The sequence below is a fragment of the Pezoporus occidentalis genome, unplaced genomic scaffold (assembly GCF_034315485.1).
Source record: "Pezoporus occidentalis ecotype Australia unplaced genomic scaffold, CSIRO_AGI_Poc_V1 ctg87, whole genome shotgun sequence".
Taxonomy (NCBI): Eukaryota; Metazoa; Chordata; class Aves; order Psittaciformes; family Psittacidae; genus Pezoporus; species Pezoporus occidentalis.
The window spans coordinates 996887-1021064 of NW_026916231.1; the positions used below are offsets into that span (position 1 = coordinate 996887).

The 24178-nt window shown below is 41.0% G+C and overlaps 1 protein-coding gene across 1 annotated transcript; it reads right to left on the bottom strand.

Annotated features, from left to right (window-relative positions):
- Positions 1–446: 446 nt before the first annotated feature.
- Positions 447–23828, bottom strand: INTS8 (integrator complex subunit 8). The gene is made up of 27 exons (XM_062604604.1): positions 23622–23828; positions 21911–22085; positions 19779–19919; positions 19326–19397; positions 19035–19086; positions 17904–18086; positions 17212–17319; positions 16058–16213; positions 15532–15632; positions 14285–14426; positions 13400–13470; positions 13082–13257; positions 12000–12133; positions 11261–11371; positions 10496–10697; positions 9886–10007; positions 8671–8855; positions 6661–6694; positions 5956–6012; positions 5813–5874; positions 4832–4950; positions 2918–3021; positions 1884–1934; positions 1346–1419; positions 1204–1268; positions 1061–1104; positions 447–663 (listed from the first exon to the last, which is right to left on the bottom strand). Exons 1-27 carry the CDS (start codon positions 23749–23751, stop codon positions 547–549), a joined length of 2988 nt encoding a protein of 995 aa, XP_062460588.1. The 5' UTR covers positions 23752–23828; the 3' UTR covers positions 447–546.
- Positions 23829–24178: the final 350 nt, after the last annotated feature.

The following is a 24178-nucleotide window of genomic DNA, read 5'->3' on the forward strand; positions in this document are numbered from 1 at the left end:
ACATAAGAACTGGAGAGGGTATGGGAAAAAGTGAACTGCTGGTACTCTACAACCACTCGTGTCCTAGGAACAGTATTTTAAAACAACTGTGGAGCTGTGTTTGATCAGTGTTTATAAACAGCATTAACTACTGTGTTCTTGGAAGATTCACTACCTCTGAATCACTTCTGTGATGAAGGGACAGTACTGGGAATGGTGGGTATCCGTCCTCCTCCCTCTGGCACAATGCTCATCCCTGTGCCCCACACCCAGGGACCTGTGTTAGGGGACATTGAGCACCAGGTGCCCCCATCCACATCAAACTCAGCAAACTTGAATGCATGCCTTCTACAAACAAGCCATGGTGGAACCAGCTGAAGTTGCTTCCTACCTTCTGTACAATTTGTAAAATAAGGGTTTTATTATAAGATTTCATCTATTTCTAAAAAAAGATACTAGACTGTAAATGTTGTATAAAAATTGAAATTAATTTTAAAAATAAAAGTCTTGAAAGATTATTTTTTTTTTCCATTCCCACCCATGTTATCATGGCCCTCCAGTATTAGCCTAGAAGTAAAGTTTTGCCATTGCTTGAAGAAACTTCTTTTTCCTCCTCTGGGCAGCAAGCTGCAGGACATCCTCAGGGTTACTGGCATTGAGCTCTGTCTGGCCGATGGCTTTTATCTGGCAAGAACAAGAGACAGGGTGAGCAGCAGTGCTCAAGTGAGATTTGTGGCACTACAGGGCCAGTTCAGCACTAGTGATTTATTTCTATGCCACCCCCCCACTTCCCATCAGCATCCAGATTCCATTAAGAATTATACAATAAATTAAAATTGGAAGTGGTGACTCTTCAAAGACAGTTTCAGGGAGGTAAAGACAGACTATGGTAGTCTTGGTTAGGCTGCCAAGAGACACTGTGGCTGCCCTATCCCTGGCAGTGTTCAAGGCCAGGCAACGTGGTCTAGTGGAAGATGTCCCTGCCTATGGCAAGGGGCTGGAACAAGATGATCTTTAAGGTCCCTTTCAACCCAAACCATTCTATGAACCCCACTCCGCCCCGGCACCCCAGTGCACTCACTGCTATCTGCCGCTTGTCTGTCTCTCCTCTTTTGTGGTGGAGATCTGAGGGTGAGTCAAGAAAAGACACTGGGGTAGGAAATCAACTTTTTCCTGCCATGAACATCCAGTGTGAGCTCCGATGGTATTCTAGTGAAAGGATACATGTCAGATACTCCAAGATGGTGACATCCCAGATGTATTCGTAGTAAGAATCCATGGCATCATGGCTGAAAGAGCACACAGACCACGTTATTAACACACTCATAACCCCTGTACACGTAGCTACAAATGTTGTAACAGTCACCTGTTTTGCTCTTGCAGTGCCTTAAATGCAGTTTTGTAGTCTACTTCTCTGAGGAACTGGCATAGAATAGCTACCTGTAAGGAGAGACTCAGGGTGGGTTTCAATGCCTCAAATCCCCACAGAACCCCTCAGTAGTACTGCCCCTGCTCCAGACCTGAGCCAGAGCTCCTTTCCACAGTGAGCACCTTCCAAGCACCTGAACTATGAGAGCAGCCACAGCTCATGCTGCAATACCAACAGCAGTAACTAAAGGGAAAGTACGTACTCAGCCCTACAGAAAATAAATATATCCATGTACTAACAGAAAAAGGGACAAAGAAACCCCAGATTCTTTCTACTATTTACAGCATTTCCAAGTATATCCCTATTTACTCACTAATTTCAGTCCTTTCAGTGTCCTAGCAGCAACAGTAAGAACAAAATCTACTAATAGTGCAGATTGCATTTACAAGGAAAGCTGGATTCCATTTTACTTTCCTCCCCATTAACATCAAAATAAAACCCAACGTTTTACTTACTGCCATGTTTCACCTCCTACCTGGGTGTGACAGTTGAGTAAAGAACAGCACTTTATCATTCTTTTTATCACCTACAGAATGGTTAAAAACAGAACACGCATTTTGAAACGCCAACACTGGAACACAAACAGCAACTTATTTCATGTTTTGTAAATGCAAGGGACCATCTAACTGGCTGCCTACATCCTTACTCCCCCAACTCCTGTGTTCTAGCACATCCACTGATGGACTGAGCTTTCTTCCCTGAGGAGACCTCACAGGGGTTATGGTGCGTGGTACAGAGAGTGCTGTGTTTCTGGTGTTAAGAGCCAAGCTGCAGCCTGTTAAAAAGTGTTACCTTTATTTCCTGCTGCCTACTGACAAGGCCTGATGGAATGTGGGGATGGAACAGCACTGGGGTAGGCACACACTACCACATGTGACAGAACACTGTCCCAGCTGGGACTCTTGCACCACTGCTGCCTGGCACAAGGGAGGCACAGCTTGGACAGGGCTGTGAACAATGAAGATGATCCCTGACCAGGGTCTGAAGCTCTCATACGCTGTATGAACAGGACCATGATGGGAGCCTCAGTTGGACAGGGCACATAAATCACTACTTTCCCTGGGTCCAGACAGCTCCTTCCTATTGCCCACCAAAATGCAGCCTGCAAGTAACACACCCCCTTCCTGATGAACCAAATGCCTGGATAAAGGTTACAGTGACTGAAAGGCGCCACTGAACACACTGTGGCTGGGACCAAAGACTCTCCCAGTACACACAGTTATTAAGGGATTCTTACTCATGGCCCACTCACAACTGAGGAGCCACTTGTTACACATGCTTGCAAAGTGGGCAGGTACCCACTGTGTGCAGTGCTGCACCTCCAGCATGCTCCAGCAGTGGTAAGTTACAGTCGCACCCACCTCCAGACCTCCTTGCACAGCAGTACAGAATCTGGCTACACGGCTACAAGAGTGCGGGCCTGGGGAGCCGTTCTGGCTCTACACAGAATCAGGATGCCAATCGCATCCAAAAGAGATTTCTGTACATCCAAATTCCATTTTAGTGTACCTGGTCTGTGTACACATCTGGTGGCACCATTTTATTAAAGAAGTCTGAGCACACAGCTCCTGCTTGGAGATAATAGTGAAGAGCTGCTGAGTACTGATTCGTTGCTGCAATGGAAAAAAAGCAAAATAAGGTCTCTAAAGTAAACAGAGCAGTTACTTCTAAGTCTCTTATCAATTGTTTATGGAATGACTCAGATATATCTCCCTTACTGCTCAAGTCTACTGGGAAAGTGACTTCCCTATCACTGTTTAAAAACCCCAACACACAGGAGGTGGTAAAACAGTGGTGGACAGAAAACTACACAATGAAGAGAGCCAGTAACACAGAGAAGTTCTGCCTTTTGAGAATTACTGCCTGTTCTTCAGGTACTGAATCTTAAATCCATCAACCTGAGAGTAAAGAAGTTTGACTTCCTTGAACCAGGCACACAGGTGGTAGTGGAGGAGCTTAGCTGGTGCCAGTTAGAGGGCTGACTCATGTTGCCACACCTCATGGCTCTGTGCTAGTTTTACTCCCAGCAAGTTCTCACTGGGCTGACAGGAGGGCAGCCTACAGGGGACACGTGGCAAGAGCAGTCTGCTTGTCCACATGCTTCTGAAACACAGATCTGACACACAGGTGTGCTCCAAGCACTGCTCTTTTGGGTGCCAGCTTCTGAGGCTCCCTACAGAATCATTCTACTCCTGGGAGGTTGTTCCAGTTCGTGTGAACAGCAAATGCTGCCAGTTTAAAGCCCTGAATCACTCTCCCATGTATAAGGTGACAGCACTAAACACTGTATTAAGACCCCTTCACCCCAAAGCATCTTCTAGGTATTTGTCTTCTTTGGCAGAAACAGGCCAGGATTTCTGCAGTACAGGTTACAGCACACCACAGGTATGCTTCCACTCCAAAAAACAGCTGATTCAGGAACATGTGCCCTGTCTCTTCTTACAGCCCAAAGCACTAGCAAGTATATGGCAGAGGCACAGAAATGTACCTTGTTTTATTGCCAGTAAAGAACAGTCTGTCTTAAATGCTAAGTTCCCCTAGAGTGGTACTGACTGATAATTTAAGTGGAAGAAATACCCAGCTACCTTTGAGGACATCTACGGCTATGTCCTTCGTTAGCTCATGCACCAGGTAGTACTGTGCATGTCTGTCCATCTTCTGAAAGGTCATTCTTCAGCACCTACCCCTCTGCACTCTCTTTACTCACCCTACAAAGTAAGCCTCAGGGACTGACTCTGGAGTGGGGAACAATTTAACAAAGCCCAGTATCACATAATCCGGGCAAGATTTCTCTAGGCAAGTGCTGCCTTGGTGCAGTCTAGGTGCATGTCATGGTGCCCAGAATCTGAAACACTCCATGTCCCAGTTCTGTTGGCTGCTCCTTGCTGAGGAGCAAGGACAAGTACTGCAGAAGGGGCAGGTGAGGACAAAATGACAGGAAAGAGCTTCCCATCACAACCAACACCAGATCAGTTCATGCTTCCTAGTTTACAAATCCGAGATACTTCTCTACATCAAACACAGATCCTTTCCGCTCCACTTGGCTTAGCCTGCAGTGAATCCCATCTCCACATTTAAAAGCAATCTCTACTCACACAACTTTCCATTCACTTAATAAAAGACTCTGATATTAGAGGCTTCAGTAACTATAGCACTCAAGGACAAACTGCCCTAAGAAAGCGAAGTTAATGATGACGCTTACAGTTTCCCCTACCCTAAAAGCAAGTCCACTGAAAGCCAAGTCTCTCTGTGGGTTTAGACAACCTCCCAAACTCACCTACACTACTGCACCTGAGGATTCTAAACTCATCTATCACAAGCTTCTTTTCATAAGAGGAAATTTAAGGAACGTTATGTCAAACAAGTCCTGGAGCAGCAAAGCACTCCTCACACATGCTAACAATAGACATTGGTTTCACTTACCAAAATAAATATCTGCCTGAATAATTAACCAGAAGTGGTTGTTTGCATTGATGGTCAGTGCGTAGCTCACCAGCTCTTTCACTGTCACAGCCACAGCTTCAAAGTCCACTGACTGGAGGCTAAAGGATAAAAACCAGAAGAAAAATAATTCCTAAGTGATCGGTTTGCTTTTTTAAACATGGATCCAATTTCCCATCTAGTTTAAGTCCAAAGCACCTTGCATGAAGTGTCAAGCAAAAATAACTCAGGAAGACTTAGCGCTAAGACTACTGTTGAATTGTTTCACTGCTGCAAATGTGACAGAACAAATACACCCTTCACAGACATCAGAACTCTACTTGGGGCTTACACTGCAAGAGGGTTCTGTGCAAAAACACATCTGCTCAGTTTCAAGGAAAAGGTGTTTGAAGACAACACCTGAAACCACTACAAATTTATCACAGCATCCACAGGCCACAGCCATCTCTGGAAACCTATAGAACAGGCTTGGAAAGGAAGGAGGGAATGGCTTGGCACATTGCTTGGGCAGCCGTTCCTGAAGTTTGTGTGGAACTTCCAGTTTTAAAAACATGTTTTTACTCACCCTTCTGCTAAATTCTGGTAACACTGAACAATTTCCTTCTGCTTGACCTTACAATACACACTGAAATCTACACCGGGAACAATAAGACTATTCAATCAGACCGGTTAAAGACAGATTAACCACACCAAGCTTTACAATCTCCCTCTCTCACAGGAATCACCTCTCTCCCAGTGCATACAAAGAATCTGAACCAATGAGGTTCTAGGCCCCCAGAGCCTTTAAATGTCACTGGAGAAATATAGTTCAATCCAACCAGAACAAATCAATATATACTATATGTCCCTTTGGCTATTATGATGGCAGAAGTCACACTCACAGTAACTAACACACAGCAACCGGAACCAAACCAATTATGTGAACACATGCTTTGAAACCTATATTTTTAATTATCATCTTACTTGGGGATGGAGGAGGGCCAGATGGAAATGTGCTCTGCTGCAATATCATTCACAATGTCTTCCTAAGGGAAGAAAGATTAAGAGAATTTACAAAGAGAAACCTTTCCAGAAAGCCAAGAATGATGTTTATGGTATGTACTAACCCGAACATTATGCAGCTTGACAAACAGGGACAATATTGTGGTTAAAACCAATGGTTCCTGTAAAGGGAAAAAACAGTAAATAGCATTCCCATGAACTACTGAAACTCCAGTTTCTTCCCTATGCTCTAAAGCTATGCAAGAAGTTCTGACATCACTACATTGAAACAGGGCAGTATTTTGCTAGGAATCCTGCAACACAAGGGTATTGTGAGAGCTTCTGCGGGAAGTCTTTAATTCACATTTTCCCAAATAACACCTTGAATATAAACTTCACTCAGGTTTTCCACATTTCTGTTGTTTCCATGGCTACTGCCTAGCCTTAAACTTGAGCTAGGTACACTACAACTTAAGCACTTACAAACCCACAAGCTATGAACAATTTCCATTCCTCTTACTTCTGCTGCCTTTATGATGCACGTAGCTGCCTCCTCCTCCCTCCAAAAGGAATGCTTTGCTTTGGGACAGCTGCAATAAAATACATTCCTAATGGTAACAGATCCCCACTGTCAGAATTCAGGGTAGTTTTTTCATAGACTATGCAACACTGCTGTATGATAGCTATAGCAAATCCAGGAGTTCTTCAGCCATACAACACACCTATAGGGCTGTCAGACTTTCTGGAATTTAAAAGGAAAAGTCCAGGAAAAAGCTCTATCAAAAGGAAGTTCTGGCTGCAAACACATTCTCAAGACCACTATAACTTACCCGAAGCTTTTTGATGAAGGACAGCAATTCACTCCTAAATTAGAGACACAAAACCCCATGTAAGTAACTGTTCACAACAAAGAATACATGCAAAGTTAATACACTGGAAACTAGGTCCGTAAAGCAAATCCTTCACCTGCCAAAACAGCCTTTCAGCTTTAAGTTCACAAATGCAGGGTAAACAAGTGAAAACACTCAGGCAGGTCACTCACTTCTAATACAGTCAAGTAGCAAGTTTTACATTTAAAAGAGGTTAAAGAAGAGGTATGTGCTATTCCACCAAGCTATAAAAGGCAGGAAAATCACTTTGACTCCAAAAGGGAAAGCAACTGAGCTGTACTGTATCTCTTCCAGCTAAGATTGCAACAGTGACGTCCAGGCTTACAGAAGAGGGTGTGCAGTGATCATTTACGATGTACACTGATTTCCTCATCATGCCACACCAGAACTGTCACCATAAAACAACCCAGACAAGCACAGCCTGTTTGGAAAAGGTTTCACTGCCTCTTTTCCATAACAACAACAACAGGGTCACTGCCTTTCACTGTTTGAATCAGAGGGGTCAGAAGAGGTTCAGCATCCCAGAGCACACCTGTACTGCTTCCTTTTCCTTGCCAGAGTACAACTGAAACCTACAGCAAGCACATACCCTCTCTCACCCATCCCACTGCAGGATAAGCAAAAGCAGCTGGTCTTAGGTACACATTAACCTGATTAGCTCAAGAAAGGCAAAGAAACAGTCAATAGTTTGACAGGGGCATCTTTCCCAAGTTTATAACATGGAAAGCTGTTTGATATAATCATACATCCCAGAATTTACCGTAACAGGCAACTTTTAATTAGGCTTGAACATAAGAACAGGCTGAAAATATTTACTGAGAGAACAAATCGGAGAGTCCTGAATGAATCAATCCATCAGTCAATTAAACTAAGACTGGCAGAGGTTAGGGAACTGACAGTGAAATTACTCCAGTCAAGAATAGTTTCTTCCTTTCCCTCTTCCCAGGAGCTCAGCTGAACAAGAATTTCATTTCAAGACTGAATAACATTTAGCTTTAAATTCAGAAACCTCAAGATACACACAGACACCTATGCTGGTGTTTATGTAGGTGTTTAATGCAGTTATAAGGGTAGTTAATCACAGAATCCTAGAACACCAGGTTGGAAGGGACCTCAGTGATCATCTGGTCCAACCTTTCTTAGCAAAGCATGACCCCAGAAGGCCCATCACCCTGCCCAACCAAATCACAAACACAAATCCAGAAAGTGTAACCTACCACTTCCCTGGGGAGATTATTTCAATGGCCGATTATTCTTATTCTTAGAAATTGTCCTCTTGTGTCCAACTGCAATCTCCCCAGTAGTACCTTGTACCCATTACCCCTCATCTTTTCCATGTGACTGACTCCTTGTAAAAAGGAAGTCTCCACTTTGTAGCCACCCTTTAACTACTGGAACATGGTAATAAAAGGTCTCCACTAAGTCTTCTTTTCTCTAGGCTGAACAAACCCAGTTCTTTCTCCCAGCCTTTCTGTATAAGGCAGGCTTTCCCAGCCCTTGGATCGGACCTTTCTCTGGACCCTCTCCAGCCTGTCCACATGTTTTTCTGTATAGGAAGTACCAAAACTGAACAGAGTTACAGTCAATGGAGTCTGCAGAACAATTTCAGTTAATGAAAAGCAGACACCTCCAGTTGGTCAGCTAAACTGCCCTCTAGATGCTACTGACTTTACTGGAAGATCTACACTGGTTATAATGGAGCACAGACACATATGCTTCAGTGCCTGTATTCTGACCTTAATCCCATACACTCCTTTTCTCTCCCTCTGAAAAGGAAAGGCAACACATCACCACTAATATCCAACACTGTCATTGGGTGGACTGTTTACTCAGTAGAGACCTTTAGCCGCTGCCACCATTCTGACAGTGGAATCCAGACAATTTCTGAAGGGAACAGGTGGTCAGATATACCATTCAAACAATCTTCAAAAATAATTTAAGCAGACACACCTGTACATAATGCCCAGTGTAGACTCCCTGTGTTTTATCAAACTCACTCTGCCATCATTCCCCCGTTTATGCTGGTTAGATACACTGCAGATTTGTACCACAACTTCCCAAAGGTCTTTAGCTGTCCGTCTGCTTTCTTTGGGACCTGGAAGTTCTTTGCAAGTAGCAGCCAGCAATTGTCCCAGCTATACAATGCAAGAGAGAAAATACAGTAAGCGCAGCTTCTCTGGACACTGACTACAGCAAGGGCATTTAAAATGGTTAAACAATTATTTTAAGTTGCAAACTACAAAGCCATGTGACTAAACTCTGCAGCAGAGGACATGAGGAACCTGGAAGACTGGAATTAAACAGCAGAGGAGTTATCCTTTTAGTAGTTTTCTTCGGGTGTATCTTATTATTACAAGTTCCAGAAAGCAAGCTTTACACTCTACTACAGTATACAGCATAAAACCTAAACCCTGTAAAATACAGTTTTATAAAAACTGTCTCTAATAATTAATCTAAACTGATACTGACACCCTCTGCTATAGAGAAAAAATTGAGGCTCAGGACAGAAATTAGGAAATATCACAGGTAAGCAGAGCAGGCCAAAAATGAACCTGTCCTGGAACATGATCTGCTTTCAGCTTCACTGCCAGACTCTGAAGCAGAAACAGTCCTGTAAAACCATTCTGAAAGCTAAGTTTCCAAAAAACCAATGCTTGGACGTCTCCAAAAATTCAAAACTGGTGTTGGGTTAAAAAAAACAGAACCACCACAGCGCACCTGGAAAACAAGTGTCTTACAAACAGAACAACAACCAGATACAATACATTTTTAATCCCCTCAGATCTATACACTTTTCATTCCCCTCAGCTAGAACTCTCAGCCTGAATTCATGTAGGAGGTGACTCCTTTACAGAAGTGCTACAGGATTTCAATCACAACCACACACACCTGATGCTTACGAAACCAAGCTCAGCTGGCAGCTAACAAGGGCTAAGTGCAATTTGTTTCATATGCCCTTGCAGCACAGCCTTCACGTCTTTAGTGACCTGTCAAACACACTTGCTGCTTAGCCCTGCTGTCTCCTACACCAGACCTAAGTCATGACAGCCACAAAACCCAACACTCTAGAGACAAAAGGGCACATGCTTTTGAAAGTACAAAAGAATCCCAGCAGGAAAAAGTAAATTACAGCCTGAAAAGGCTTTGAGACTGAGCACTATTTACCTTCACATAAGGATTAGTCTGAACCAGAGGTAATGGAACTTGCATGGTCAAATACTCATTCTCACACCAGTTTAACAGGAAGGCAACACATTCTTCAGCTATAACTTGTCGAAGAGGAATATCTGGAAGAACAGATGTTCTTTGCTTTATTTATTATTTTTTTTTAACAAACAGTATTATATTAAAACAAGCAAAACCCATTCCCCCAAATTAGGTGTTTCTGTTCCATAGCTATCACAGAAAAACATGATACTCAGTCCTACAAGAGACCTCATCTCTGAAAGCTAGAAGCAACAACTTCCTCTAACCACAACAGCATTACATTAATCCCACAGCGTGAAGCCATGTTTTATCCTGTTCAAGCCCTTTAAACGGCACTAGCCAGTCAGTGTTTAGCAGTATGTAGGCTTCATGACATGCTGTTCTCTTTTCCAGCTTCCAAGAACTAATCAGACTTCTAAAGCCTCACTAAAACCAGTGTCAAACTTCACTACTGTTTTTCCAATTACACTTCTAAATGGTAAACCTATCACATAAAGTTGTTTCCTTTATTCCTTTCTCACAAGCTTTGTACTTTATTGCGTCCCACAAATGACAGCAATGTACTTACCAGGAACTCTCATTTCCAAATATCCTCGGACTCTGCTTATAAGGTCAGAAGGAGGACGCTCTCCAGAAGCACCAGGTCCAGCTTCATGAGTGTAAATGTCCAAAAGTAGCATTTCATTCAACATAACTTGGCGGAGTTTTGGAGAAAACTCTGTCACAAGCTCCAAGCAAGCAGCAAAAAGCTGTTTTGCATGGACAAAGTCCTGCAATAAGAAGGATATGCATTAATGATTCCTAATGGATTCATAAAGGAGAAGACTAAGAGTTAATGCATTGTTCAGCTCTCAATATGTGAATCTTATGGCCTTGCTATTAAGCTTAACAGTTCCAGATTTTTTAAAGAAAACAAGAAGTAAACATACCAGAAGTAACTATTGGCATACTGGGTGCAGTGGGTTTTTTTAATCTTGTAGTTTAGCAAACTACAGTATTGTCAACTACAAGGAAAATAAACCAGCATTCCAATAAATTCCTCGTGTGAAACTGGGTTTAGATGCAACATGATTTAGTGCGTCATCATCAAAACTTCATATGAATGAAATAATCTCCAAGCCCAACTAACTGGAAAGCCATTATCCTTGGTCTGTTGATGGAATTCTTAAGACAGAAATATTAAACCATTACATGACACACAGGACTTGTTACTATCTCCCTCACACCCCATTTTTACAATTCTTTCTCTCAAGAAGGGCTTTCTGTATTTTCAGTGTTGCTGAAATTCAATTGCTCAAACTCACTCACCAGTACCTTTAGATGACTTGCTCACCTTAATCGCACAGCAGTGTAATCCCTTTGCCATAAGGATGTAGACCAAATCCCTAGTCAGACTGTCTTTGATTCCTAAAATAACATTGCCGTAAACATTTGGTACTTCCCACTGGGAGAGAAATACATAGGACATTTGCACAGAAACAGGTTTTAGAATTCATGTCACTGCTCACAATGTTATAAACAAAACTCAAACACAATTATTGCCATTTAAGTGCCAAGTCCTTCATTTTTATATCTAATCAGAATAATGTACTGCTCTGATGGAAGTTTGATAAAGAAAGCTAGCTACCTTACTTTGCTCATACTCTGAATCTGCAATAATTGGGAAAGGGGGAAAAAAAAGACAAGAAATCCTTACTTAAAAAAAAAAAGTAATAATTGTATCTCTTCCTCTCTTCTGCTGCCAGCTTTTAACGTCAGTTTAAAAGTAAATACTTAAAGTAATACTGCTGACTAGTCAGAACAACACTGAAAGCAAAAGCTACAGAAATCTGTTTTCTCACAAGAAAAGCCTACGATTCAGCCAGTAATTCCTTAGTTACACATTTTGCTTTAATACTTTCCATAGAGAATGAGAGTGTACGTATGTACCATCATTCTTATTAAACCACCATTATGCAGAAAAAGGGAAAAAAAAATTAACCATGCTGAGGATCTATGACACGATGTTTACTGTTCATTGCAGCATGACACCTAACCAGACCTTGAATTGCACTTATGAGCAGATGAATTACCTTATTTGAAATTGTCCAGAATTGGCGTTCTGAAGTCATACCATGCAACTCAATTAAGATCTGTCGAATCCTCCAAGGATCTACTGACAGTATGAGCTGATGCTCAAGCTGGCCAATATTGACACTTGCTGAAGCTAGAAGAAAAGCAATCAGGTCTCCAACACATTCCTTCTTAACATAGATGCTTGTATTCCTTTAGTATACAAGAAAATTTAAATATACCAGTGTAAGAACAGCAGATACATCAATGCTTCTGAAGGTTACATACATCCTTTTGTGCCTTTCCAGAAACACCATGTGCTAGCTTCCCAGCTCCCCCAACCAAAAGGGCTACTTACAATGCCCCCTTTTCTCACAGCAGCAGCTCTGAGTATTCCCTTACCCTTGTCACAGTAGTGTTCCTGTACAGCCTTAGTGAAAATATATATTTTCACAACTGGCTTAAGTCAAGGCAAGGTCAGTTCTTCCCAGCTTCAGTCACCTACAGGCACCTCTTGTGTCAGCTTTGACTTGTTTAGCTGCACAGCCCGACAGCTGTACCTGGGAAACGAACTGGCTGAAAAGGTTTGTTTCACTTTGGTAAGTTTAAAACTTCATCTGGACATTACTCCTGGGCCAGCTCACCAAACAGTCAGACAAGCATTAGTACTCCTCTAAATCCAGAGGCAGTTTGCCCTTTCCGGCAACAGTAACAGTAGCCAGATATAGCTCAAACTAAGTGCCACACCTCTCTCACTTGGTTGGATGGGGTTTTGAGCAACCTGGTCTAGTGGAAGGTGCTCCTGCCCATGGCAGGGAACTGGAGCTAGATGATCTTTAAGGTCCTTCCAACCCAAATCATTCTATGATGACACATTCATTTGAGCGTATCTATTATACTCAGTTGAGATACAAGCAACATACAAGCAAATAATAGTCATCTTCTTGATAAAGTAGGACATTCACCAACAAAAAATGGAAAGTATTCTCTCTGAAACCATTATCTCAAACTTTTTCATAGAACAGACCTGCACATAATAACTTCAAGCATGGAAACAGGTCACTCCCTGCATATAAGTTAATGGAAATGCTGTGAAAAATACCTGGGATATCATAAAAAGAAGCCACAGGTTTTGTGCACAGATTGATTCGAGGTGATCTCTTCCGCATTTGATCAATGAGGAGCTTCCGTTCATCATCTTTCAGCAGTTTCATGAACAGCTCATGAGATGAAATCATGAAGACAAGCTGAAGATCTTCCAAACCCAAACACAAGTTTCTAAACAAATGAAAAAGTTAATACATGAGCAAGCAGGAAGAAGCTGCTTATTTTTTCAGCTGTAAGTTCTCAAATAATTTATTGTATTGCATTACACTGCTTTCAAAGTGTGAATTCATGTTATGTTAGTATGGCTACATACTTGAGAAATGCTGCCATTTTTCTCTTCAATGCTTCAGAAGCATTTTCCAAGTTTAATGATTTTGAACAAACCTGGGAAAGCAAGCAGAAAATAACGAAGCAGCCCCTTAGAACATTTACAATTAGTTACACACAGTGTTTCTACCCAGTTTTCTGACTCACAATTAGTGAGCCAGTAACTCCCTCTCTCAAGTGAGGCACCAGTTACCTGATAAACACTGTAGCCATCACAGATGGATCAGTTTCTTTCAGCCTGCACAAGGCAGGCTGTTCCACACAACTGTAATCTTTCATCAGACACAATTCACACTCCTTTTGCCTATTCCTCTGATATATAGGTGTGCTGACACTGAGTGCCACAGTAGCACTCAGCCTTATAAGATTATTAAGTATATAACAAAGTTCTTTCACAGGAGTTTAAAAATGAACCAACATTTCTATAAGTGCAAATGTGTGAGATTCACTAGAACTAACAGTTAAAATAGCAGCAGTTGAAAGATAACTAGGTAACTGAATTAGATTGCCAGCTTTTACTTCGTTTGAAGCTCTGTCTTAGAGAATTTGTTTCTTTGTTCCCTGAAAAAACAAACATTCAACAAGGTCTCTATTTCAATGACGCCAAGGAATAGTAGCAATTTCAAATCCAATCTGAAGCAACAGGTCAACTCTGGAAAGATGTTCTCCAATATGGAGAAATGGAAATGGAGCTATAAACACAGATGCAAGACTGATCACAGAGTGTGACTGCAAAGAAACTTCTCAAACTTTAATCAACTTTCTTGAAGTTAGTACAAAGTATTCCTCCCTGCTTCAGAAATCTGAGCATTCCTTGCAACAATAATTCTAAATACTGTTTCCCCTTCTAATTTCAGGTAATTTTGTTTACCTCAAGGAGGAAGTCTATTTTCTCTTTGCTAGGTTTCAGGAACAGCTGACAAAACTGAACATCAACTGTTCGACCCTGCAATACATCGCAGACTGTGTTGCACACGCAGACTTTGAAGCAAACTTCATCCAGAGCATCATTCCTGCATGAACACAAAACTGAAGATCACGGAACATCTCTGACAAATAGAGCTAACAACACAGCTGACATTCCAAAAAATTCAGGAATATTTGTGCATCTCAGAATACACAATCACTGTACAAAAATCAAGACAAATAACCAGAACGTATGGCTTCCTTCTCTTGCTCCATCTCTGCATGCCTTGACTAGATTGCAAAGTCATGCTCCTCCATTCATCTCTGTCTAGTGCTCATCCCTGAAGGTGCTGTGTATCAGCCATACCAGAGATGAAAACACCCCTAGACACTGCTAAGCTACAGCCTCCAAGATTCTCTCACAGGAGACACTTATTTGACTCCTTTCTAGCTGATGTGAAAACTGAATTCAGTAACTACTGAGGTTTTACACAAGAGGCCGTTACAATCAATACTTCTTTTTTTCTCACGCATGTAAAACCGGGTCTCTCACTTCTTCAACAGAAAAACCTGTAGGCAGCTTCCCTTCAGGGAAGAATTATCATCATGATTATATGGAGATGCTTTCCATATAGCCCCCATTCAAGTGCCTAAGCTCCAGAGAAGGTTGAATTTTAGATGCAGCCATTTGCTTAGCACTTCTCAGTTGGGAGCCATTCACAAGCCACCCTTGTAATGTACCTAGCTCTCTCTGCTTATTGTAATTTTTTTCTTACTGTAAATGTACCATCCTACTCATTCAGCCCTAGGCTACTTCAGCAGTGCACAAAGCTCCTAATCACAGTTAACTGCCAGCATTCCCAACAAAGTACGTATCTCCTACAGTATTATTGCTTAGTATGGTTAACCTGACCAGCTCTATATACAAACACACACACACATATATATGATCAATTGTGGCATAAATAAGATCAGTAAAGTGGTAAAATTAAGTGTTAATTATCATTAATTTTTTCCCATATACGGCACAGTGAGAAACATCACAACATAGGTCCCTATTTGGGAGATGTAGTTAAGACTACTGGTAACAGAAATAAAGGCTCAAGTTTCTTGGATTTGTTGTTAGAAGATTTTCTCTACTTTCTATGATAAACATAACTCATGAAAACTGCTTTTCATCATCATTGAACAGATCATTACTTAATGTCTCACCCTTGTTGAGATTTTTGGAAGAGTTCTCTCAGCACTGACTGCCTGAACTGAACAGGTAAACTGAGGGTTAGATTATCTTCAAGGAATATATTCACTATATCCTGTAACACAAACACAGTTGGAATAGTCAATGCATAACGCAAAAGACAGTTAAAGTAATTTTCTATCTGATAGAAATGATCAAACTAACAGAAGCAACTTGTACCATGTGTGATACTAAAATTTGTTAAACCAGAAAGGGACCAAACGACATAAGCTCTCTGTCAAAGAATCCAAGAAAAAAACCAAACCACCCAAAACTCCCAAAACCAAATGTCAAGCAAACCTGCGTATCTCAATGGAATTCAAGATATTTTAATCTAAAAAAGTATCAAATTATATTCCTACATACGTGTTCTAAAAGGCTATGTTAATGGTTAACTGGAACACTTAAATTTATTAAAATCCCTATCAGTTCAGGTGGAATCATCCAAATAGAATGATAACAAAACCCTCAAATACATGTAGGTATATTTAAGCATCTTACCTGATAGCTGCCAGATTTCATACACCTATGGATTTGACTATACGGAGTTGCCTGTTGAGATGTATCATCAGAAGACAAGGTAAGAACTCCACATGCTTGACAGTACCCAGCTAACCGCTCTTCATCTATGGTAAAATGAAGTGATGATGAACCATTCTGAAAAGTAAGGGTTAATCAGATCTTGGTGGTTGAAGTATTAGGAAGCATAAGCTTAGCTTGGAAACATTAACAGAAACTCACAGTTTCCCCAGGTAACAACGAAACAACAAATGAATGTGCATATACAGACTTCTTTTAAAAGCACACTTTTATACGTACTTTTTACATCTTAGACCATGTTTTGTCTATTTAAATAAAATTCTGAGTTTTGCAGGTTTTAGAATATAAATAAGCAAAATAAAAAAGGAATTAATTATAAATTAAAACACTATTTTTTAGAAAGTCAGAGCACAGACAATGATTTCCAAGGGAAAGCCAGATAAAAAAAAAAGAATAGGAAGTGCTGTATGGTTACCTTCCTCAAAAAATGTATCACTGCAATCAAAATACCACAATGTGATAGATACCAATAGTGATAGGACAAAGGGTAACGGGTTAAAACTTAGGGGAAGTTTAGATTGGATATAAGAAGGAAATTCTTTCCTGTTAGGGTGGTGAGGCACTAGAATGGGTTGCCCAGGGAGGTCGTGAATGCTCCATCCCTGGCAGTGTTCAAGACCAGGTTGGACGAGGTCTTGGGTGATATGATTTAGTGTAAGGTGTCCCTGCCCACGGCAGGGGGGTTGGAACTAGATGATCTTAAGGTCCTTTCCAACCCTAACTATTCGGTGATTCTATGATTCTATGACACAGAATGTGCTGTTCAGCCCAGTTAGTATTAGCCCTGAAGGTGTAGTCATTGCATTTCTTGCATCAAAACAACTGTGTAATGCAATACATAGAACAAAGCAGCAATATATTGCAGCTGATATGATTTCATCCAAGGAATGTGGAAAAAAGCCACAAAATTGTTGTCCAAATCCCATGAAGTTTCTTTAGAAACTCTGTGCATCATTGACAGTTATTAAATTGCTTTAAAAGGAAGCAATAATTTAGGCAAGGTTTTTCTTTTTCAGAAGAGCTGGAAACACATATGCTAATGAAACACTTGGTACCTTTGCAATCAACTCCTTTGTTCTGAAAAACATTTCTTTAGCTTTTTCATGAACAGCTGCATTTGTAGATCCTTGTTGAAAATAGACTGCACCCAAATCATAGCAAACCTACAAACAGCAGTGACATAAAACACATTTTGGAAAAACATAAATAAAATATAAACCAAATTTTGGAAACTAATATGACATTTTAAGTCAAGATTAAGTATTTCAACTCAAACACTATATACACTTTAAACTATTTCTAGTTTTATCTAATATACGTACACAAACTGTGTAACTTTCCCCACCATACCGCTTCTTCTTTAACTGTGATCCCAGTGTGTGCAATTCTGCACAGGCATTACAAAATTACAGACTGATCTCCATGTAATTGTTAAAACAATGCAATAGACTGTCCTTATCATATAATGGGTTACTCTGAGGGGTAGGGGAGAAGTGAGGAGTTGGGAAAAGCAATAATAATTACAGTGTTGAAATTCTAAGTTCTAAATTGAAGTTCTAGTAATGTAAAAACAAAGTCAATAATACACCATTATATTAAAAAAAGAACATGGGAAACATTAACAGAAAAACACTGCAGTTTATCTCAAAAAGCATACGTGTTACGCATACGCGTTACGCATATGCGTTAACAATTTGCCTAACGAAATAGATATGAATTGAAAGCTTTATCACAGAATGTAAGCTACCTGGCACTGTATCTCCTCTGCACTGATTTTCAGTCCAGCTGTGGAACTCTCAGTTTCTCCATTCACCATACCAGGCTCCATGGCTAATAAATCCAGAGTTCTTATAGTATGGACGTAAAGATCTTTGTTTAATTTAAGTGCTCCTTCCAGGACCAGGATAGAATCAGCAGCCTGCTCTTTCAACTGTAATAGTTCAAATGCATTAAAAAAAAACAAACAACTTTTTGGTTTCGAGGTTAGCTTTGGGTTTAAATTAACACTAGGAATGTAACAGAACAGTAAAAGGATAGTAAAAGAAAGTCCTTATATACTGTCTTATTGCTATGTAGAATCTGTGACTGTATTTCTTGTACAGTAATTTATGGCTCCTGCTTCAGTTTCAGGCAGGCAGAGAAACAGGATCAAACCCTTACTGCCAGTTTAAACAAAATATTTTTCTATTTTATCTACCATCTTTTTGTTCATTTTTGAAACATTAAGTTATGCCACAGACTGTAAGTTTTATGTTATTATTTCACAGCTGAAGTAATAACAGCTTCTACATGAACAACAACTTTTTTTTCAAACATGTTGATGAATTAGTAGAACAAACATCAGTCATGCTTGGCTATTTGGAAAAAAAAACAAACAAAAACGCCATGAAAAAATAAAAGAATTGTAGAAGATGTGTAATACAAATTCATTAACTGATCCAAAGTAGTACAAGTGCAGGAAAATGAGCTAGGCTACTTATGGAAGCTTATGAAAGTAGCCAGGCTACTTTCAAAGGGAAACAATAAGTGCCGAGTTTTTTTGCCATATGATTTTGCAGCTTAAGCACGGTATGGTGTTAGTAACTAATCACACTGATTTTGCAAAGGTTTGCTCAATCCATACGGTGCTAAGGATGGGCTGATGTAAGAATACTTCAATCACACAACACACATTCCACACTACATACTGTGCAGAGACCACGCAGTTCAGAACACACAGAAATGTGGAACATACAGTCTGGAACTGTAGCAAATATGGAAAGTGCCAAACATAAATAATACTGAATTCAACAAAACTGTGATGCAACTGTTAATTTCCTGTCTAGTCATATTTACATGTAAATTTAAGCAAAAATAGGAGGGAGGGGGAAAGTCTCACCACTTTCAAAATATTGTCAGTTAGTTCCTTTTCTTGCTGCATCTGGTTCATCCTGGACAATAGAGAGAAGAGGTCAAGATCTCAATTATAAGGCAAATCTGCATGTTTGGTATGTATCAAGCATGTCTGAAAGGAAAATAAGAATACACTTGAAATAAATTAAGTTTTCCAGGGCTAAAACTAGACATTTTAAGCAACTGTACGTTACTAACATGATTTAATCCACTTAGAAATTAAATTTTTGATTACAAAATACACAAAAAATCCAAATGAATTATACCTGAAACTTACACATTTAACTGAGGTGGACCAGGTTTCACCTGCTTTACAGGAAAGCTACTTTGAACGATGGTTCTTATGGCCCTACACAGGGGAGAAAAGTAAGCAAAGAAGTGTAATAAGCAGATTACATATCTCAAAAAGACCAGTTTATCATTTCAGATACATTATACCATTAGAACAGATCCTCTCCTCAAGAGCACATCTAGTATTTAGGAAATGGTCTTACGTCCATAAATAGCTAAAAAACAGCACTCTGCAAGATAAGAGCTCAAGCCACCACCTTGACTACATTTTAGGGAACAAAACCAGCCGTAAAATAGCTTTTCAGACTCAGCTCCTCATTATAACTTACATACAGATCACAAAATTACTATCTGAGATTCTTCTTCAATGTACATCGATAGAAGAAAACATTGCTTTGTTGTATCGTGATTTTAAGATTATTGCCTTAAAGAAGTTTACCATCTGTTGTAGAGCAGTATTGCCATTGCAGTGGTTGGGGGTAAGCCAGCCAGGTCTACATCCACATGTTTAGTTCCTGGAGGAACTTTGCTGATACACAGAAGCTCATTCAGTAGCATGTTCAATACAGGCACTGACAAGCTATTAAAAAAAAAAAAAGAGAAAAAGATATTTCATATAAACATCCTACTTCTGGGATGTTTAAAATAATATACACTACTATTCAGTATTATTATTTATCATCCCATGGAAGCAAGCGTAGTATCTTCACTTAGTATAAAGAAACACTCTGGGTCAGATGGCGCTCTACATAAGGTATGTAAAGCAGTTACTAGTATTAGCAGCAGAAATTAAGCCGCAGGGGAAGGTTGCCCTGACAGCTGATTTAATAATATGCAGTAGTACATCAGCTGGTTCACAGACACATCCCCAGAATAATCCAGTCACCCAGAACAGCAGATCCTAGCTTATTAGCTATCCTTATCAGAAATCCTTTTGAAGCAGTCCCAGATCCTACTTCCATTGCGAACGGAACTTCACTCATGTCAAGGGAACATTTCTCTGTGCTATCATGGTTTATCTCCCTTTCCACAGCATCCACAAGCAAACACTGAAGTTAAGACTAGGAACTGGAATACAGCACTGTACAGCACTGTAAGTTGTATTATGAAAAATATACATTAGCTGGGGCAGAACATTCCTTGATAAAATGAGAAGGCAAGCAGGCTGGACTACATCACTCCAAGATTATGAGGTGTAATTTAACACAACTGAAACCCTATCCCTGATTTGGACATTATCAGAAATTAGAAGTGATCAGCTACTGCCAAAGTACCTTTGATCTTGTGAAAAATCTGCAATCTTTGAAGCCAGTTTTGAAAACAACCAATGAAACCACACTTCCACCAACTAAAGGCAGAATTCCTGTTAATAAATTTCTGTCTTGTACTATTTCAGACTTCAGGTCTGCTATCAAGCTCTCCTTTTAAACTAACAAGTGCTGTTCTCACTATTCAAGATCCAGGAATCTTGTTTTCATTGGCAAGAGTAGAACATCATTCAACTGTTGATAACAGCAGAAGCTTTATAAAAAAGCTTGGCTCAAGCTGTTACTTTATTCCTTTTTAAACTATCATGACTGAACCTTTAGGCATAATCAGTTAACAAACAAAAGCGTATTTCTTAATGAAAAAACAATTTTAGGCTTCATGAGCTAACAGAACACTCTACTACACAGAGATGCTAAATTAGTAGCTGAAATGAGTTCATACTGGTTCTCAAAAAAACCCACCACAGATGGACAAAACAATCCTATCAAAATCAGCCAAATAAGATCATGCAGTAGGGCTGATTTCTGAATCAGAATTATACCTGCATTTTAAGAAGCAAAGGTACCAACTGACAGAAAATACACCATGAATAAGTATCAGTATAAATTCCTTCTGGGAGAAGCGAAGCAGCCATTAAAAAAAACCAAAACAAAACAACAGCAAAACCAAACAACAACCCTTTTGTACACATTCCTATACATCTGCTTTCAAAGCTACAGTATATATCTATAAAAAAATCCCTATTATATCCCCATATAATATTTTCACAACTAACCACACTAAAGTCTTCTGTTCATTCTCTGCAGTTGTGCTGTACCTTGCAAAGGTACTTTGGCAAGCAGTAATCCCACTCCAAAACACCTTACTAAGGTAGACCAATATGACGTATCTGATGAGATGACAAAAACATTATTCAGTGCAGCAGCAGAAGAACTTCATAGGTAAAAGTCAAAGACATCTCATTCCATTAACTCAAGAGAAATAATACGATTTTTTTTTGTCACTGATGAAAATGTAATTTAAATTTTATCTTTATGCAGTTTAGATGTGCACATCTTAATGTGACCCACTATTCTTGCTCTCTAAACTATAAACAGTATTGGTTTGCTCACAGACATTGCCTTCATCAAAACTGTTTCCTAACCCACAGGTGAAGCTGAACTTGACTTCAGTTGTCACACCCCAGACTTAATGTAAGAAAGATAAGCAGAAAAGCAAGCAAGACAGATTTCCATTTGATAAAATAACGAACTTGGGCCACTTCAGTTCAGTAATTTCACTGTGAAGATGTACAAATTGTACCTTTTTTCTAATACATCCAAATCCCACTTCAGATGAGCAGCAACTTTAAGAGCAAGAAGTTTTAAAATGCGATTTCTTTTGTTATCAGGTGGTGGCTGGACCTGGTTCTGTTCATTCACAGAGGGTTTTGAAGCCTGTTCCAAGAACTGGACAATCAGCTCCACAGGTGGTGGATCTGCAAAGAAACACAGCCACCCTTCAGATTTTGGGTAAGCCCAGAAATTAACTGTGTTGCAGCTATCAACAGAGATCTTCTTGTCATTTATACAGCTGACATTATAACCTGCCAAATTCTCATCCCAAAGGATATCTTGCTTATTCTGACTCAAATCAGGCTATTAACATATATTTAACCTTCAAATTTACTTGACCATGATAACCATGTTCTCATACTTTCTTTTCACGAACTTGTATTAATTATGTTTCAGTACTTGCATCTACAGAAAATAAATGTTGCCTCTTGAAATCACAAGTTACCTGTTGTTAAAATCATACCTACTTGTGATTATCCTCTGTATTTTAAAAAACAGTTACAAGCAACTGCTGGTACCTGTGAATGCATTTAAAAGATAACTCTCCCTTGCAACTGCAGATCATAGAACACACTAAGACAGTCTCTGTAGTACCTCTGATCTGTTTTGAAAAACTGAAACTAAATCACAACTATTACACTTTCACTGAACTTTGAGAAACATAAAACTTGCATTATTATTTTAACTGCAAAATAGAAGTGTAAGATCTAAACACAAAGATACTGCCTGACTACGCTTATGTTTATTTTTTGTAGAGGCAATACTATACAAGGTCATCTTGTTTCTTTCACCTGCTTGTAAAATTTATGTACTGAAGATGATGACTCCACATATGTTAATCAAAATATCATCTACTTTTAAATATAATAATTTTATTATAATACACCGTGCTAGGTTTTTATTTATTCCAGGCCTAAGAAGACAGAGTAATTTCAGCACTGAGCCTTTAGATCTCTAACTCCTGGCCCTTTCAATACTTCAAAGAGAGAAAACCAGCTGCAAATTGCAATGAGTTTTGCAAGCAGCACTTCACATTATAAAAAGCTCACATTTCCACAAAGAAAATTCACATATGCAAAGGGGAAAGTGATCTACCACTCAGGAAAGGTGGAGAAATCAAGTTATTAAATCTGAAAGTTAATGTAAACCAAGAAAAAGATGTTCTTGATTACGTTTAACTAAGGCTGGACAGCCGTGCCTGCACTGCCGCTGGGCCTAGTGCCCCCTCTCACCCTCAGCACCGTGACTTCCCCGCTACCGCAGGGTACAAGCCCCACGGCAGCACACGCCTCTGCACCGCCAACCTTCCTTCCTTCCTTCCTTCTCCCCCCGTAACCCCGCCGCGGCCCCTCCGTGTCCAAGCCTGCACCGCGGGCGGGGGTTGGTCAGCCACGACCTCACCGACGCGGAGTGCCCAACCCCGCGGCGCCTCCTGGGAGAAGCCAGAGCCGAGGGCCAGAGCGAGTGAGGAACGCAGGAGGCGTGTGGGCGGCGCCACGCCGGCAGCAGGCCCCGGGAAGGCGGAGGCAGGATCCGAGCGACAGGCCGCAGCGGCGAGACAGGGGCCCGCAGGGAAACGTGAGAACATTTCTTCCTCAGGGCCCGATAGAGGCCGGGCCGCTCCCCATGCCGAAGGGAAGGGTCCACGCTGCAGCAAGGCCTCGCCGCGCTGCACGCACCGGGAGAGGGCTTCTGCAAGTGCTGCTCCAACAGCGCCTCCTCCAACAGGAACTCGAACCATGAGGTCTGCGGCGGCGTGCAGGGCCGGCTGGAGGTGGCGGCCTCCCGGTCCGCCGCTTCCGCACTCATCGCCGCCGCCCGTCCGAGAGGCCCCTCCGCCAGCACTCGCAGCCGTGCACGTCGCACCTACCCTCACGGAGGCGGTGACGGCAACAAGATGGCTGCCAGCCCCGCCCTCCGCGCCAGACGAGGGGCAGGGCGCCCATGGCTCCGCCGCCAAGCCTTTAGCCGGGACGTCTCTGGGGGCGGTCCTGTGGGGCGGGGATATGGCGTCTGTGGCGCTGTGGGCTTGGTCCCACCGCTCGCTTCCGTTTTAGGGAGGTGGCGGCTTGGCGCTGCTTACACCCTTGGCGGGACCGCTGGTGGAAGGGCAGCATGACCTCCTACCGAAACCGCTGGGCTGGCTCCCCTCGTCACCCCAGCACTACTGCAGCCTTCCCTCATCAGTGTGTGCACCGTGTCCCTATAGCAGCATCACCTGTGCGCCCTGAGGCGA

Bases quoted from the DNA above. Each gene is read 5' to 3' on its own strand.
- INTS8 (XM_062604604.1), bottom strand. From the start codon at position 23,751: ATGAGTGCGGAAGCGGCGGACCGGGAGGCCGCCACCTCCAGCCGGCCC. The intron at 18,087-19,034 runs GTGAGACTTTCC...GAACTATTACAG, and splicing joins CTGACAATATTTTGAAAGTG to TTGAAAGAGCAGGCTGCTGA. The intron at 17,320-17,903 runs GTAGCTTACATT...TGCTGTTTGTAG, and splicing joins CAGAGGAGATACAGTGCCAG to GTTTGCTATGATTTGGGTGC.